General features: G+C 35.8%; 1 protein-coding gene across 1 annotated transcript in view; it reads left to right on the top strand.

Moving 5' to 3' along the window:
• The window catches only part of EYS (eyes shut homolog), a 1,808,075-nt gene that overhangs the window by 1,745,661 nt on the left and 46,874 nt on the right, over nt 1-15,540 (top strand). The window contains 1 exon segment of the mRNA XM_030809409.1: nt 6,668-6,842. Coding sequence (XP_030665269.1) covers nt 6,668-6,842 — 175 coding nt within the window.

The raw sequence follows: 15,540 nt of genomic DNA on the forward strand, positions 1-15,540 counted from the left end.
GCCTCTTCTCCTCCAAAGGATCGCAGCTCCTCGCCAGCACAGAAAAAAGCTGGACAGAGAATGACTTTGACGAGTTGACAGAAGTAGGCTTCAGAAGATCAGTAATAACAAACTTCTCCGAGGTAAAAGAGGATGTTCGAACCCATCGCAAAGAAGCTAAAAACCTTGAAAAAAGATTAGATGAATGGCTAACTAGAATAAACAGTGTAGAGAAGACCTTAAAAGACCTGATGGAGCTGAAAGCCATGGCACGAGAACTATATGATGCATCCACTGGCTTCCGTAGCTAATTTGATCAAGTGGAAGAAAGGGTATCAGTGATTGAAGATCAAATGAATGAAATGAAGCAAGAACATAAGTTTAGAGAAAAAACAGTGAAAAGAAATGAACAAAGCCTCCAAGAAATATGGAACTATGTGAAAAGACCAAATCTAGATCGGATTGGTGCACCTGAAAGTGACGGGGAGAATGGAACCAAGTTGGAAAACACTCTTCAGGATATTATCCAGGAGAACTTCCCCAACCCAGCAAGGCAGGCCAACATTCAAATTCACAAAATACAGAGAACGCCACAAAGATACTCCTCGAGAAGAGCAACCCCAAAACACATAATTGTCAGATTCACCAAGGTTGAAATGAAGGGAAAAATGTTAAGGGCAGCCAGAGAGAAAGGTCAGATTACCCACAAAGGGAAGCCCATCAGACTAACATCAGATCTCTCAGCAGAAACTCTACAGGTCAGAAGAGAGTGGGGGCCAACATTCAACATTCTTAAAGAAAGAATTTTCAACCCAGAATTTCATATCCAGCCAAACTAAGCTTCATAAGTGAAGGAGAAATGAAATCCTTTACAGACAAACAAATGCTGAGAGATTTTGTCACCACCAGGCCTGCCTTACAAGAGCTCCTGAAGGAAGCACTAAACTTGGAAAGGAACAATCATTACCAGCCACTGCAAAAACATGACAAATTGTAAAGAACATCAATGCTAGGAAGAAACTATATCAACTAATGAGCAAAACAACCAAGTAACATCATAATGAGAGGATCAAATTCACACATAACAATATTAACCTTAAATGTAAATGGGCTAAATGCCCCAATTAAAAGAAACAGAGTGGCAAATTGAGTAGAGTCAAGACCCATCAGTGTGCTGTATTCAGGAGACTCATCTCATCTGCAGAGACACACATCCATCTCATGTGCAGAGACACACATAGGCTCAAAATAAAGAGATGGAGGAAGATCTACCAGGCAAATGGAAAACAAAAAAAGCAGGGGTTACAATCCTAGTCTCTGATAAAACAGACTTTAAACCAAAAAAGATCAAAAGAGACAAAGAAGGCCATTACGTAATGGTAAAGGGATCAATTCAACAAGAAGAGCTAACTATCCTAAATATATATGCATGCAATACAGAAGCACCCAGATTCATAAAGCAAGTCCTTAGAGACATACAAAGAGACTTAGACTCCCACGCAATAATAATGAGAGACTTTAACACCCCACTGTCAACATTAGACAGATCAACGAGACAGAAAGTTAACAAGGATATCCAGGAATTGAACTCAGCTCTGCACCAAGCTGAACTAACAAACATCTACAGAACTCTCCATCCCAAATCAACAGAATATACATTCTTCTCAGCACCACATCACACTTATTCCAAAACTGACCACATAGTTGGAAGTAAAGCACTCCTCAGCAAATGTAAAAGAACAGAAATTATAACAAACTGTCTCTCAGACCACAGTACAATCAAATTAGAACTCAGGATTAAGAAACTCACTCAAAACTGCTCAACTACGTGGAAACTGAACAACCTGCTCCTGAATGACTACTGGGTACATAACGAAATGAAGGCAGAAATAAAGATGTTCCTTGAAACCAATGAGAACAAAAAAACAACATTCCAGAATCTCTGGGACACATTTAAACCAGCGTGTAGAGGGAAATTTATAGCACTAAATGCCCACAAGAGAAAGCAGGAAAGATCTAAAATTGAAACCCTAACAACACAATTAAAAGAACTAGAGAAGAAAGAGCAAACACATTCAAACACTAGCAGAAGGCAAGAAATAACTAAGATCAGAGCAGAACTAAAGGAGATAGAGACACAAAAAACCCTTCAAAAAATCAATGAATCCAGGAGGTGGGTTTTTGAAAAGATCAACAAAATTGATAGACTGCTAGCAAGACTATAAAGAAGAAAAGAGAGAAGAATCAAATAGACACAATAAAAAGTGATAAAGGGGATATCACCACCGATCCCACAGAAATACAAACTACCATCAGAGAATACTATAAACACCTCTACACAAATAAACTAGAAAATCTAGAAGAAATGGATAAATTCCTGGACACATATATCCTCCCAAGACTAAACCAGGGAGAAGTTGAATCCCTGAATAGACCAATAACAGGCTCTGAAATTGAGGCAATAATTAATAGCCTACCAACCCAAAAAAGTCCAGGACCAGACAGATTCACAGCCGAATTCTACCAGAGGTACAAAAAGGAGCTGGTACCATTCCTTCTGAAACTATTCCAATCGATAGAAAAACAGGGAATCTTCCCTAATTCGTTTTATGAGGCCAGCATCATCCTGATACCAAAGCCTGGCAGAGAAACAACACAAAAAGAGAATTTTAGACCAATATCCCTGATAAACATCAATGCAAAAATCCTCAATAAAATACTGGCAAACCGAATCCAGCAGCACATCAAAAAGCTATCCACCACAATCAAGTTGGCTTCATCCCTGGGATGCAAGGCTGGTTCAACATACACAAATCAATAAATGTAATCCATCATATAAACAGAACTACAGACAAAAACCACATGGTTATCTCAATACATGCAGAAAAGGCCTTCAACAAAATTCAACAGCCCTTCATGATAAAAACTCTCAATAAACTAGGTATTGATGGGATGTATCTCAAAATAATAAGAGCTATTTATGACAAACCCACAGACAATATCATACTGAATGAGCAAAAACTGAAAGCATCCCCTTTGAAAACTGGCACAAGATAGGGATGCCCTCTCTCACCACTCCTATTCAACATAGTGTTGGAAGTTCTGGCTAGGGCGATCAGGCAGGAGAAAGAAATAAAGGGAATTCAATAAGGAAAAGAGGAAGTCAAATTGTCCCTGTTTGCAGATGACATGATTGTATATTTAGAAAACCCCATCGTCTCAGCCCAAAATCTCCTTAAGCTGATAAGCAACTTAAGCAAAGTCTCAGGATACAAAATTAATGTGCAAAAATCACAAGCATTCCTATACACCAATAACAGACAGAGAGCCAAATCATGAGTGAACTCCCATTCACAATTGCTTCAAAGAGAGTAAAATACCTAGGAATCCAACTTACAAGGGATATGAAGGACCTCTTCAAGGAGAACTACAAACCACCGCTCAATGAAATAAAAGAGGACACAAACAAATGGAAGAACATTCCATGCTCATGAACAGGAAGAATCAATATCGTGAAAATGGCCATACTGCCCAAGGTAATTTATAGATTTAATGTCATCCCCATCAAGCTACCAATGACTTTCTTCACAGAATTGGAAAAAACTACTTTAAAGTTCATATGGAACCAAAAAAGAGCCCACATTGCCAAGACAATCCTAAGCCAAAAGAACAAAGCTAGAGGCATCAAGCTACCTGACCTCAAACTATACTACAAGGCTACAGTAACCAAAACAGCATGGTACTGGTACCAAAACAGAGATTTAGACCGATGGAACAGAACAGAGCCCTCAGAAATAATAGCACACATCTACAACCATCTGATCTTTGACAAATCTGACAAAAACAAGAAATGGGGAAAGGATTCCCTATTTAATAAATGGTTCTGGGAAAACTGGCTAGTTCTATGTAGAAAGCTGAAACTGGATTCCTTCCTTACACCTTATACAAAAATTAATTCAAGATGGATTAAAGACTTAAATGTTAGACCTAAAACCAAAAAAACTCTAGAAGAAAATCTAGGCAATACCATTCAGGACATAGGCATGGGCAAGGACTTCATGTCTAAAACACCAAAAGCAATGGCAACAAAAGCCAAAATTGACAAATGGAATCTAATTAAACTAAAGAGCTTCTGCACAGCAAAAGAAACTACCATCAGAGTGAACAGACACTGTACAGAATGGGAGAAAATTTTTGCAATCTACCCATCTGACAAAGGGCTAATATCCAGAATCTACAAATAACTTAAACAAATTTACAAGAAAAAATCAAACAGCCCCATCAAAAACTGGGCAAAGGATATGAACAGACACTTCTCAAAAGAAGACATTTATGCAGCCAACAGACACATGAAAAAATGCTCATCATCACTGGCCATCAGAGAAATGCAAATCAAAACCACAATGAGATACCGTCTCACACCAGTTACAATGCCAATCATTAAAAAGTCAGGAAACAACAGATGCTGGAGAGGATGTGAAGAAATAGGAACACTTTTACACTGTTGGTGGGACTGTAAACTAGTTCAACCATTGTGGAAGTCAGTGTGGCGATTCCTCAGGGATCTAGAACTAGAAATACCATTTGACCCAGCCATCCCATTACTGGGTATATACCCAAAGGATTACAAATCATGCTACTATAAAGACACATGCACACGTATGTTTATTGCAGCAGTATTCACAATAGCAAAGGCTTGGAACCAACCCAAATGTCCATCAATGATAGACTGGATTAAGAAAATGTGGCACATATACACCATGGAATACTATGCAGCCATAAAAAAGGATGAGCTCATGTCCTTTGTAGGGACATGGATGAAGCTGGAAACCATCATTCTCAGCAAACTATCGCAAGGACAAAAAACCAAACACCGCATGTTCTCACTCATAGGTGGGAATTGAACAATGAGAACACTTGGACACAGGGTGGGGAACATCACACACCGGGGCCTGTCATGGGGTCGGGGGAGCGGGGAGGGATAGCATCATAAGGAATACCTAATGTAAATGATGAGTTAATGGGTGCAGCACACCAACATGGCACATGTATACATATGTAACAAACCTGCAAGGTATGCACATGTACCCTAGAACTTAAAGTATAACAACAACAATAACAACAACAAAAAGCCTTTTATGCCTCAAAAAAAAAAAGTTTTGAAAATAAAATTCAATCTTGCCTTTATTTTATCATTTTAAAGACCTTATTTCTGGTTGATGTTCCTATTTATTTGAAAGAACTTGGCAAATAAACTATAAGTAACTGCTAAAGGAGCTGAGTAAAATTACAATACATTTCAGGATTTCAAACACTTTCATTTCAATTTCTTCAGTGAACTGTCCTTTTTATTTATATATATTTATCTAATCTTGAGGTAGAAAAGTTATTTTTGTTTGTTTGGTTGGTTTTTTTTGAAACAGACTCTCGCTCTGTTGCCCAGGCTGGAGTGCAGTGACGCGATCTCAGCTTACAGCAAGCTCTGCCTCTGGGGTTCACACCATTCTCCTGCCTCAGCCTCCTGAGTAGCTGGGACTACAGGCACCCGCCACCATGCCCAGCTAATTGTATTTTTAATAGAGACGGGGTTTCACCGTGTTAGCCAGGATGGTCTCAATCTCCTGATCTCGTGACCCACCCGCCTCGGCCTCCCAAAGTGCTGGGATTACAGGCATGAGCCACCGTTCCTGGCCGAAAAGTTCTTTCTAAAGATGTGTAGAAAGGCAAAATCTCTGAAAGAAAAAAGAGAAAAATGTGACAACATAAATATTAACTTCTTTACCTAAAAAAAAAAAAACTACCATAGCAAAATTGAGTGGTAAATATTAAACTGGAGAAAGTTTATTTACAGTGTATCACAAATAGCTAATGTCCTCATTATATAAGGAGGCTCTCTTTATATACTATAAATACAAATTATAATATAAATTATGAATGATCAATAAATTTGTTAAAAGATTTTTGATACCCAACCAAAAACAGTAAAATAGTATTTTATTAGCTATCGCATGTAAAAATGAAATGGAATGGTAATCCCATGCATGGTAGTGCCTGTGAAGAAGGGGGTATCCCAGTCTCCTGAATCCAGTTGTGAAAAATATCTATGGGGGACATTTAGGCATACTTCAAAGCATCTATATCTTTTCCCCTAGTAATTCTACTTCTAGAAATATGTACTAAAAAAAAATTTAAATGTACAAAGATATACACATAAGATATTCATTACAACTTTATTTCTAATAGCAAAAAGTATTAAATGAGTCAATGGTATAATAATTATAGGTTTATTAAATATATTTTGATATAAGGAAATATGCCATCACTTATAGTTAATGCTACAAGAAAAAAGTTAATGTTATTTATGATGTTCAACTTTTTGGTATAATATTATATTTTCTACAGCTTAGTGCAGATTGCATTTTTGTTTAAAAGAAAATATGACTAAGCATAGAAAAAAATACCACACACACCCCAAAATGTTAATAGTTGTCTGCTGTGAAGTGATATCATGAATGACTTTTAAAAAAAATTTTTCTCTGTGCATTTCTGTGTTCTTATATTTCTTTTAAAATTTACATGTATTACTTCATTTTGAAAAACTTTTACTTTAAAAATGAAAAATAACCTTCTTCTTGTTTTTTCTATTTCTTCTGTTTGTTAATATGAAGTGTTTTTGTGTTTCTCCAAGGCTGTATTTTCACTCTTCAAGTTCGCACTGAGAAGGATAGCCGTTTCAGAGGACTGGGAAATCCCGAGGACCACCCAAATGCTGGACGCAGTGTTGGCCAGTGTCATGCTTCTCCCTGCAGTTTAATGAAATGCGGCAATGGTGGGACATGCATAGAGAGTGGAACTAGTGTTTAGTAAGTATGACGTTATTAGGAATGAAAGTAGCAGGTTGTTTGCACTCTAACTGGTACTCCACTCTAACTGGCATCCCACTTGTACAGACTAGGAACACAAACAGATGCACATATTTAAAATGTTCTTAGGTAGACTTGTTACGTGATGGGAGGACAGGTGAAGGCAACTACAAATAAGGTCAGCACAGCATTTACGCCATCTTAGTTCTGTTAAACAATGACAATGAATCACTACATCTCATTCTAGGCACCATAAAATATCAGTTAAACCCATACTATTGAGAGAGTAGACAGAAATGTTAACCACACAAAGGCTTACATATTAGGATTTGCTTTCATATGTAGGTTTGAGCCCCTTTAGAAAGGGCAATAGTAAAGCTACACAATTTGACTTCTGAACTACTTTAGTATGAAACCAACGTGGACCCATTGAGAGAGATGGAAAAGAGAAAGGAGAATGTTTTTATATTAATTACTCCTTTTGCTGAGCATCTTGTCTACGCGAAAGTAGTATATGAGGAGTTCTGGGAATATGCTAAAGAAAGTGGAAGTAAGCACTCTGTCATTCAATTTCTTACACTCTAGCTACTCATAAATTTCTTATGTCTCATACGTGTGTAAGATAGCTAAAGAGAGATTTGTCAAAATGCTCCCCACAGGACACAGTGTTCACCTGCAAAGCAGCTGGGAAAGAGGAGTGTCAGAGCTTCTCCTGAAAGACAGAGTCTACCCTGAAGAAAGTATAGTTTTAAAAGACATGGGTGAATCTCTTACTCTCCCTGAGCAAATCCCCTCCACCTCCTCACCGGAAGATGATCAAAAGCAAAGCTCAAACAACTGCTAGTCACAGTAAAATTTGTGGAGAAAAAAAAAAAATGTATAGTTTGACTCAACCCACGGAATTCCTGAGGATAAAATGTAAGGCTTGGGATGCCACCATCACAGAGCAATAATTTTTGGCATTAGCTTTACCACTATAATTTTATCATTACTTCTCTACAATTTTTAATGAAACCTTTAGCTTGCTTTACAAAGTATGCACTCTAATTTGCTCTACAACTAAACTTAATTAGAAGCACACGTTTACTTCACTTTATCTAAAGAGTTGTAGTCATTCTTCAGGGGTAACTACTAAGTATTTTTGGGTTTTTTTATGTGATAATAAAGAGGGATCTAGAAAGTGGCAATAGGAAAGCATATGAAGTTGAAGGTGAAGGTGGGGAATCCATCCCCATCCTACATTATTCCATGTGGACCAAACAGCCTAACGGTTTGAACCTAAGAGCCATATATATTTATCTTGGAATATACAGTGCCAAGTATAGATAGGTACTTAGAACCATTTGCAGGTTATTTTGATTAATATAGAAATTTTATTGAGTTCCAATATTAAACATAATACCTTACAATTGCACAGGACTTTGTGTGTAACAAAGCATTTTTTTATATATTATTTCCATCGCTCCTCACTAAAACCCTCTAAATTACTCAATGCCAGTATCCTAATTCCAATTTTACATGGGGAAAATAAGCCCCAGAGACTGTGAGTAATTCGAGAGGATATATGAGCACTCTGTGAGTAGTACAGCAGGACCCAAAATCAGATCTTCCATTTCGTGGGTCAAGATTCTCTCCAGAATCTAAATAGCAAGAAATGAACTTAAAAACAGTGAATAATTTTAATGAGGTAAAAAAAGTGTTAAGTCGCTCTTTATTTACTGGTTGTAACCTGTTCATTTCATCTTAATTTTAAAAAATAACGTTGAAATTATCTTCAGTTGGCACATTGTATGTTCTCCAAATTGAAAATACCTTTCTTTATAACACATATCCTGGGGATTTCATAGATTGCCGTGTGGGTGGAAAGTAGTATCTCAAACATGGGGCCTAAATTTGAGTAACAAATAGACTTAAGCAATAATGTACAGGGGGAATGATACATCTGACAAATTTCCTTACAGGATTCTAAAAAGTTTTCTTATCAAAATTGTGACCAGTTTTGGGATCCTCTTATTGACATAATTACAAAATAATTACTAACTATAAAGATATACTACAGAGCCAGAAGTAGCTCTTGTGACCATCATTTAATAACATTAAATTTGCAGATCTCTGAACTTAAAACAGGTGAATTTTATGGTAAGTAAATTATACCTCAATAAAGCCATTCAAAAATATTAGGTCTCCCATTCAAAGACATTCAGATCCAGTGGCAGCAGCAGTTTAAAGAATTTTATTCCTTTTGACAGTTTTAAACAATTCTTTTCTAATCTCAATATAAGAATACCTCCTTTAAAGAAAAAAAATATTGTGCTTTGTAATATACTTTTCAAAAGTGTTTAAGAAGTTTATTTCTGTACTTGTCCTAGTACAGATTCTTAATTTTAGATGGCTCTAAACTTTATTTTTCAACTGAAGCAGGGTAATATTAAATTGAATTTCTAGGTAGCCTTATAGACAGCTCAAAGCTAACGTTTAATCTTTTCCTGAAAAATAACTAACACGCCTCATGAAATATTTGTTAAATGCTCAAGAGGCAAGTACCAACACAGAAGCACCAATTTTATGGTGCTTAGAATCAATTGTAAAAGGAAAACCTCAAAGCTGATCAAAGTGTCTTAACAATGAACAGTTTAATGTTATAAATTTAAAACAACAACTCAAAATGCTCCCTTTAGCTCCCTCTTAGCTGGGATGGGAGGCATTGTTTTGCTACATAAGGGAAAGTCTTATTCCAAGTAAGGAGAGAGGTAAGGCCTGATAAGGTTTCCAGTGTGTTCAGGGCCCTGGTGAAGTGATGAAAGCCCTTCTCTCCTGCTCCGAGTTCATCACCACACACAGATCCTTCTGTGTTCTAATGGAATTTCTCAAATGTGAGTATCATAAGGCAGAGTTCGTTTCAGGCCTTTATGCTCCTGGGATGAGTTCTGATGCAACAAAGAAATGTAAAACTATTTCTGTTCTTAGTAGCCAAGGATAAAAAAGAAAAAAGGTTACATCAAAACAAAATTTTTAAGTAAAAAAAAAAAAAAAATGAGTTTAGTTCTTAGTTCTATGTGTGTATGTGCTTGGTAGGTGTCTTTTTTTTTGACATAAATAAAATGCTTTAATTAAATGGCTATGATTCCAAACCAAAAATGTTTAGTGAGAAGAAAGATATTTTACATTTTTGCCAATTTCTTCCACCATCTCTAGCTTAATAGGTGTTTTTAAGCAAGTTTAAGTTGTACTTTTTTCCTTTATTTTCTTAATTGACAAAAATTGGATATATTTATCATGTAGAACATGATGTTTCAAAATATATATACATTGTGGAATGGCTCAAATGAGCTAATTAACATATGCATTACCTCACATATTTATAATTTTTTCTGATTGGAATATTTAAAATCTACTCTCAGCAATTTTCAAAATACAAGACATTGTTACTAACCATAGTCACCATGTTGTACAGTAACCTGTGACTGAGGACAATATGCAGATGTGTCCCTTTAAGAAAAACACAGTGTAGCCCTGTCATCATGGCTCACGCCTGTAATCCCAGCACTTTGGGAGGCCGAGATGGGTGGATCACCTGAGGTCAGGAGTTCGAGACCAGCCTGGTCAACATGGCAAAACCCCATCTCTACTAAAAATACAAAAATTAGCCAGCGTGGTGGTGGGTGCCTGTAATCCTAGCTACTTGGGAGGCTGAGGCAGGAGAATCTCTTGAACCTGGGAGGCAGAGGGTGCAGAGAGCTGAGATCGCACCACTGCACTCCAGCCTGGAAGACAAGAGGGAAACTCTGTCTGAAAAAAAAAGAAAAGCAGTGTAGGAAAAACAAAACTTACAAAAACAAGTTAGATGTTAAAATGAGTGGCACAGACAGTAAGTACAATAGGAGTTGGAAGAATGTGGTTGTAAAAATGTAAAATGCATCAAGGATTAAGTTCATAAAAGAGGCTTATTTATAACATAAATCTATCAGTGATCACAAAATCTCACTGATTCAGGATTTCCTAATTATTTTTTGTCTTAGAAATGCCTTTGAGCATCAGGTCAAAGCTAAAAACCTTTTCTCCTAAAAACTGAACATACTTGGAACACAAAAATGTGCTTATCATTTTAGAGGTTTACAAACCCCTGGAACACAATAATAGATTCTCTAAGGTCTGCCAAAGTTCCCAAATTAAGTATACTTTGCTCATACTGTCTTCTCTTATATATTTTGTCCAACAATGCTTAATAATTCAGTCTTCTATTACTCCTCAGCTGGACATGTAATTGCTTTCCAACTAGTGACCTGTTCCCTAAACACTCCTAACCTTAATCCAGGTTGAATCTTCCTAAAATCCTCTTTGCTCTTAATCATTTTCCTGCTCAAAATGTTTCCTGGTTTTCCACTGCCAATGCAGCAAAATGTAAATTTTTAATCTGTTGTCAAGCTATGCATGACTGTTATCAACCTGCCTATTCCTGCTATTCTTTTTCTCTCTGCATAGCAGTCAAATTAATTGTACCACTCTATCCTGCCTTCCAAGAAACCCCCTCTCCTTACCAAGCAATCAGCTGAGTTTCTTGTGAAGCTATGGCCAGCTTCGTAACTCATTACTTTGTACTAGTTCTCCTTTTTTCCTCCTCCCTTTGCTTCTCTCTCACTGTTGCTTCCTTGAAAGAGTACTCCTTACTTCCTTGGAATTGCCTTTAACTCTGTCTTTTAGAGATTCCAATTCCAGGTAGATAATTTTTCTCACCTATGAGGTTGGCAAAAAGCTAAAAATATGACTAATGTATTAGTGAGGCTGTAGAGAAGCAGACACTATTATGTATTAGAGCAAATTAATTTCTCTATTTGTTAAAACAAAGACTGGAAACTGCTCAAGTGTTCATCACTAGGTATCTTGTTGAAAAAGCTAAGGAATGTTTATATAACAGAGGACTTCACATACATAAAAAAAAGACCTTTTATATGTTGCTATGGAGTGATCCTCAGGACTTATTAAGTGAAAAAATCAGGGTAAAGAAACATGTAAGAAAAGGGGATAATAGATATAGATAAACAGATATAAATACATAAATATAGATACACATACAAATATGCTCATATTTTTCTAAGAAGAAAATGCAAGATTACACACACACAATTTATAAATAGTTATGTATAGGGTGAGGGAGAAAACAAGAAGTAGTAAAAGGATAAAAGCTAGACTTTCTAACTATAATTTGCTTTATAGTTTTTATTTGGAACCAGGTAAAATATTTCACATGGTCAATTAAAAAAGAAAAAGACCAATTTTTAAATACTGAAGGAAAATAAGGAAATGAACTGTACTTCAAGTTGGTAGCATAACCAAGCAGAAAATATTTAGTTCAATTGATTTTAAAACACAATATTTTGACTATACAGTGGATTATAGCCTAAAGACAAAAAGAACCATAAAGATATTCTGCGATATTCTACTGCATCCTGTAGTCTTGATGTTAGTGGTAACATTGATATTGTTATTTTAAAACTATATATAAAAATACCCAAATAGCATTATATTTATATAACAGATAAATATATATAAACCAAATGAACAATTGTATTAACATTAGTCATTAGGAACTAGAATTTTCAGCATGAAAGAGATCTAGGCATAAAATCAAAGAAGTAAAAATCATTCTAATCCTTAATATGAACTGGAATTAATGTATGAACTCATTACTTAACTTTCTACTCAGGAGGCTGAGGAGGGAGAATCATTTGAATTCGGGAGGCAGAGGCTACAGTGAGCCAAGATTGTGCCATTGCACTCCAGCCTGGGTGACAGAGCAAGACTCCACCTCAAAAAAAAAAAAATCTTTCTTTTTTTTAAAAAATTTCCCGGCTATATCTGCTAAAAAGATTTAGAAACAATAACTCAGTATCAATGAACACTTCCAGTGCCAAAATTGTCATCTCCAAATACCATTTTCCACTAAAATTAACCAAGACTTCTTGGAGAATTGTACACTCAGCTCTAGGACAGAAAATATATAAGCCTAGATATCTTTTTATGCCTGAAAGCAAGAATGTTAACAAAGACAACTATGGTTATATTAAAAGACAACAGGAGCCAACTTCAAGAGACTCCCACTGGCCAAAGATGAGACATTTTCAGAAAATTATCTTTCCATAGTCAGAAAATATGGAAAACTTATTTGAAGAGTGTAGATTTTAAAATAAGCTCACATTTTTTGTTTCTTTATTATTTAAGTAGCTGGAAAATAAGAGTCAGAGGTAAGAATTCACTGTGGATTTTCATCAAGCCTCCCTGCACTGTGGCTTAAGAGTAACCTCTTTTCCCTCGTGGTCTTTTTATAACTCAGATGTCAGTTACTTTTTACCAGACCCTTGACGTCTACATAAATTGTGAAGATTCCAAAATGAATGTTTATGTTCTAAAGTCATCTGTAGCTCACCAGTCTTTCACCCATACTGTCTAGTCCATATCACAGATGCCTAAAAGCTACAATCAGCTTCTTTAATTTCTATCAAATTAACAAAGCCATTTACACTTTTCAATCAGATTGTTTAGATTGGTGCAGGGGGTGGGGAGAGGTGACAATGTTGAAGGAAAAGGTTTATATCATGGCCACCTAAATAACTTCCAACTTGTCTTTTGGTCACCCCACCACTGCAGTAAATACATGGCAATTCCACTCCAGTTTTTGTCTTCTGTCCTTTGTTTTTCTTTTTTCCAACTGATCTGTAGGTTAAAACAAACCACAATTCCCTCCTGGTCTCAGGCAGAGTAATTTATCATCTTATTTTGTAGTCCAGGCTCATGTTCATCCCAATGCAACCAGGGTCCACTGTCTACTCCAAGCAGCTCATGTAGTTTCCCAAAGACAGTTCTCTCCTTAATAGGAATTCTGAGTGCAACTGTTAACATACTACAATGTTCAAGCCCTTACACCTGGAGAACTACAAAATGAGGCCTACAGACAACTGCCAGTATTTTCATTAGTATGTAAAGAGTCATTTCATCTCATCCTTCTTACACTCTGTGAGGTATCACCAAGGACCTAGGTGAGTATCTCACCAGCAAAGAAAGGAAGGCCATAGGGGAATGTCAGCAGGTGGAGTGATTATTATAGCAACCTGTCCTAGTAAGCATGTTGAGTTTCAATATGCCATCACATTCCAGTGTACAATGAGGTTCATTTGTTTTAACACTTGATTGTACATTCTTCAAAGACTCAAATTTTGAGCATGTCATTTAAAATCCAGCAAATTTTGGCAGGTAAAATGTTATACATCATATCACACTTACCTTAGTCTCCCAACTTGTTTCTCAAATGGAAATAAGCCATAAAGGAAAGCAATTTTATATGAATTAAGTCATCCACACAGGAGATGACCTGAGAAGATAATTCAGCTATGTTTTCCTTTTATCTTTAAAGAGCAGAGAAATAAGTTATATATGCAGAACTAGATTCCTTTAGGTCGTGTGATCGCCCATTGCTAAATTACATGCATTTATTATATTATTCATGACTTTATCATCACATCCACATAGATTTTGTGTCTGTGCTTTTGCTTATGCATAGAAAACCCACAAATCTATAATCAGAACTTTTTTGCAGATCCAGCTCAAGGTAAATTTTCTCCAATAACTTTCTTTTTCTGTTCTTATCTCAGCCTCAACATATACATAAGAATCTCTCTCGTCCAAAGCATCAAAATCCATATTTGATAGGTAACCTGAAAAAGTAGGCTAAGCAGAGGTTATATTTTTCTGTATTAGCTTCTCATCTGCAATCTGAGAGCTAATAATAGTATTTACTTTGTAGGTTTTATATGGTGATTAAACAAATTACTACATCAAAGTACTTAAAATGGTGCCTGGCACTAAGGTAAAGCCCTAAGAAACTGAATATTATATTTATATATATATTTCATACAAATACATTATTCTAAATAAAGTAGCAAGTCTTCAGGGTGCGGAACAAGACCATGTTTTCTATTTTGTACTTACCTTAGTAACGAAGTATAATGCTGCTCTATATTCCCTCTTTGGTAATATTTAGTAAGTGAATGATATTTAACAAAAAACATTAAATCTTCTATTATCTCATTTTCAGTTAATTTTTTATATCCATGTTCACACTAAACTCTTACAGTCTTAGACTTGCCTAAGTACAAGAAAATTAAATTCTTCATATTGAATTTCTATAGTAATGAGGAAGAATTAACCCATAGAGGTTCTAAGCTATAAAATTGACAGTCAGAACTAAACAACTAATCTGCAATTTAGGAATTCAAATCAGTTTCATTCTAAATGCACAGAATTAAAATAATTAACTATATTAGTAAGAACTTACTCTCATACTCATCTCTAGATTTACTATCATGATGAGCTGTTAATCACATTTCCAAAGTGTTTAACATTTTATTCTCTGCTATCATCTGTTTGTGTTTGGAGACAGAAGAACCCACAAATTTTTCCTTGTACTGACAATTAAGGATATATAACATTTTTTGAATGGTCTTGAAATAAGAAAACAGTGCTCTGTATAATGTCAATGATTCCTCAGTATAATTTAAGTAGTCTTAGCTATTGTATGCTGGGTGCATGTGTCCCATCTCTTTGCCTGCTAGTCTATTTAATTAAATCTGCCTTATGTCCTGAACTATCATCAAATTTATGAGCCATGTCCCTAGATGCTTATAGAAAAAAATAGCTATTTTAT

This window comes from Nomascus leucogenys, chromosome 3, assembly GCF_006542625.1.
Source record: "Nomascus leucogenys isolate Asia chromosome 3, Asia_NLE_v1, whole genome shotgun sequence".
NCBI classification, from domain to species: Eukaryota; Metazoa; Chordata; class Mammalia; order Primates; family Hylobatidae; genus Nomascus; species Nomascus leucogenys.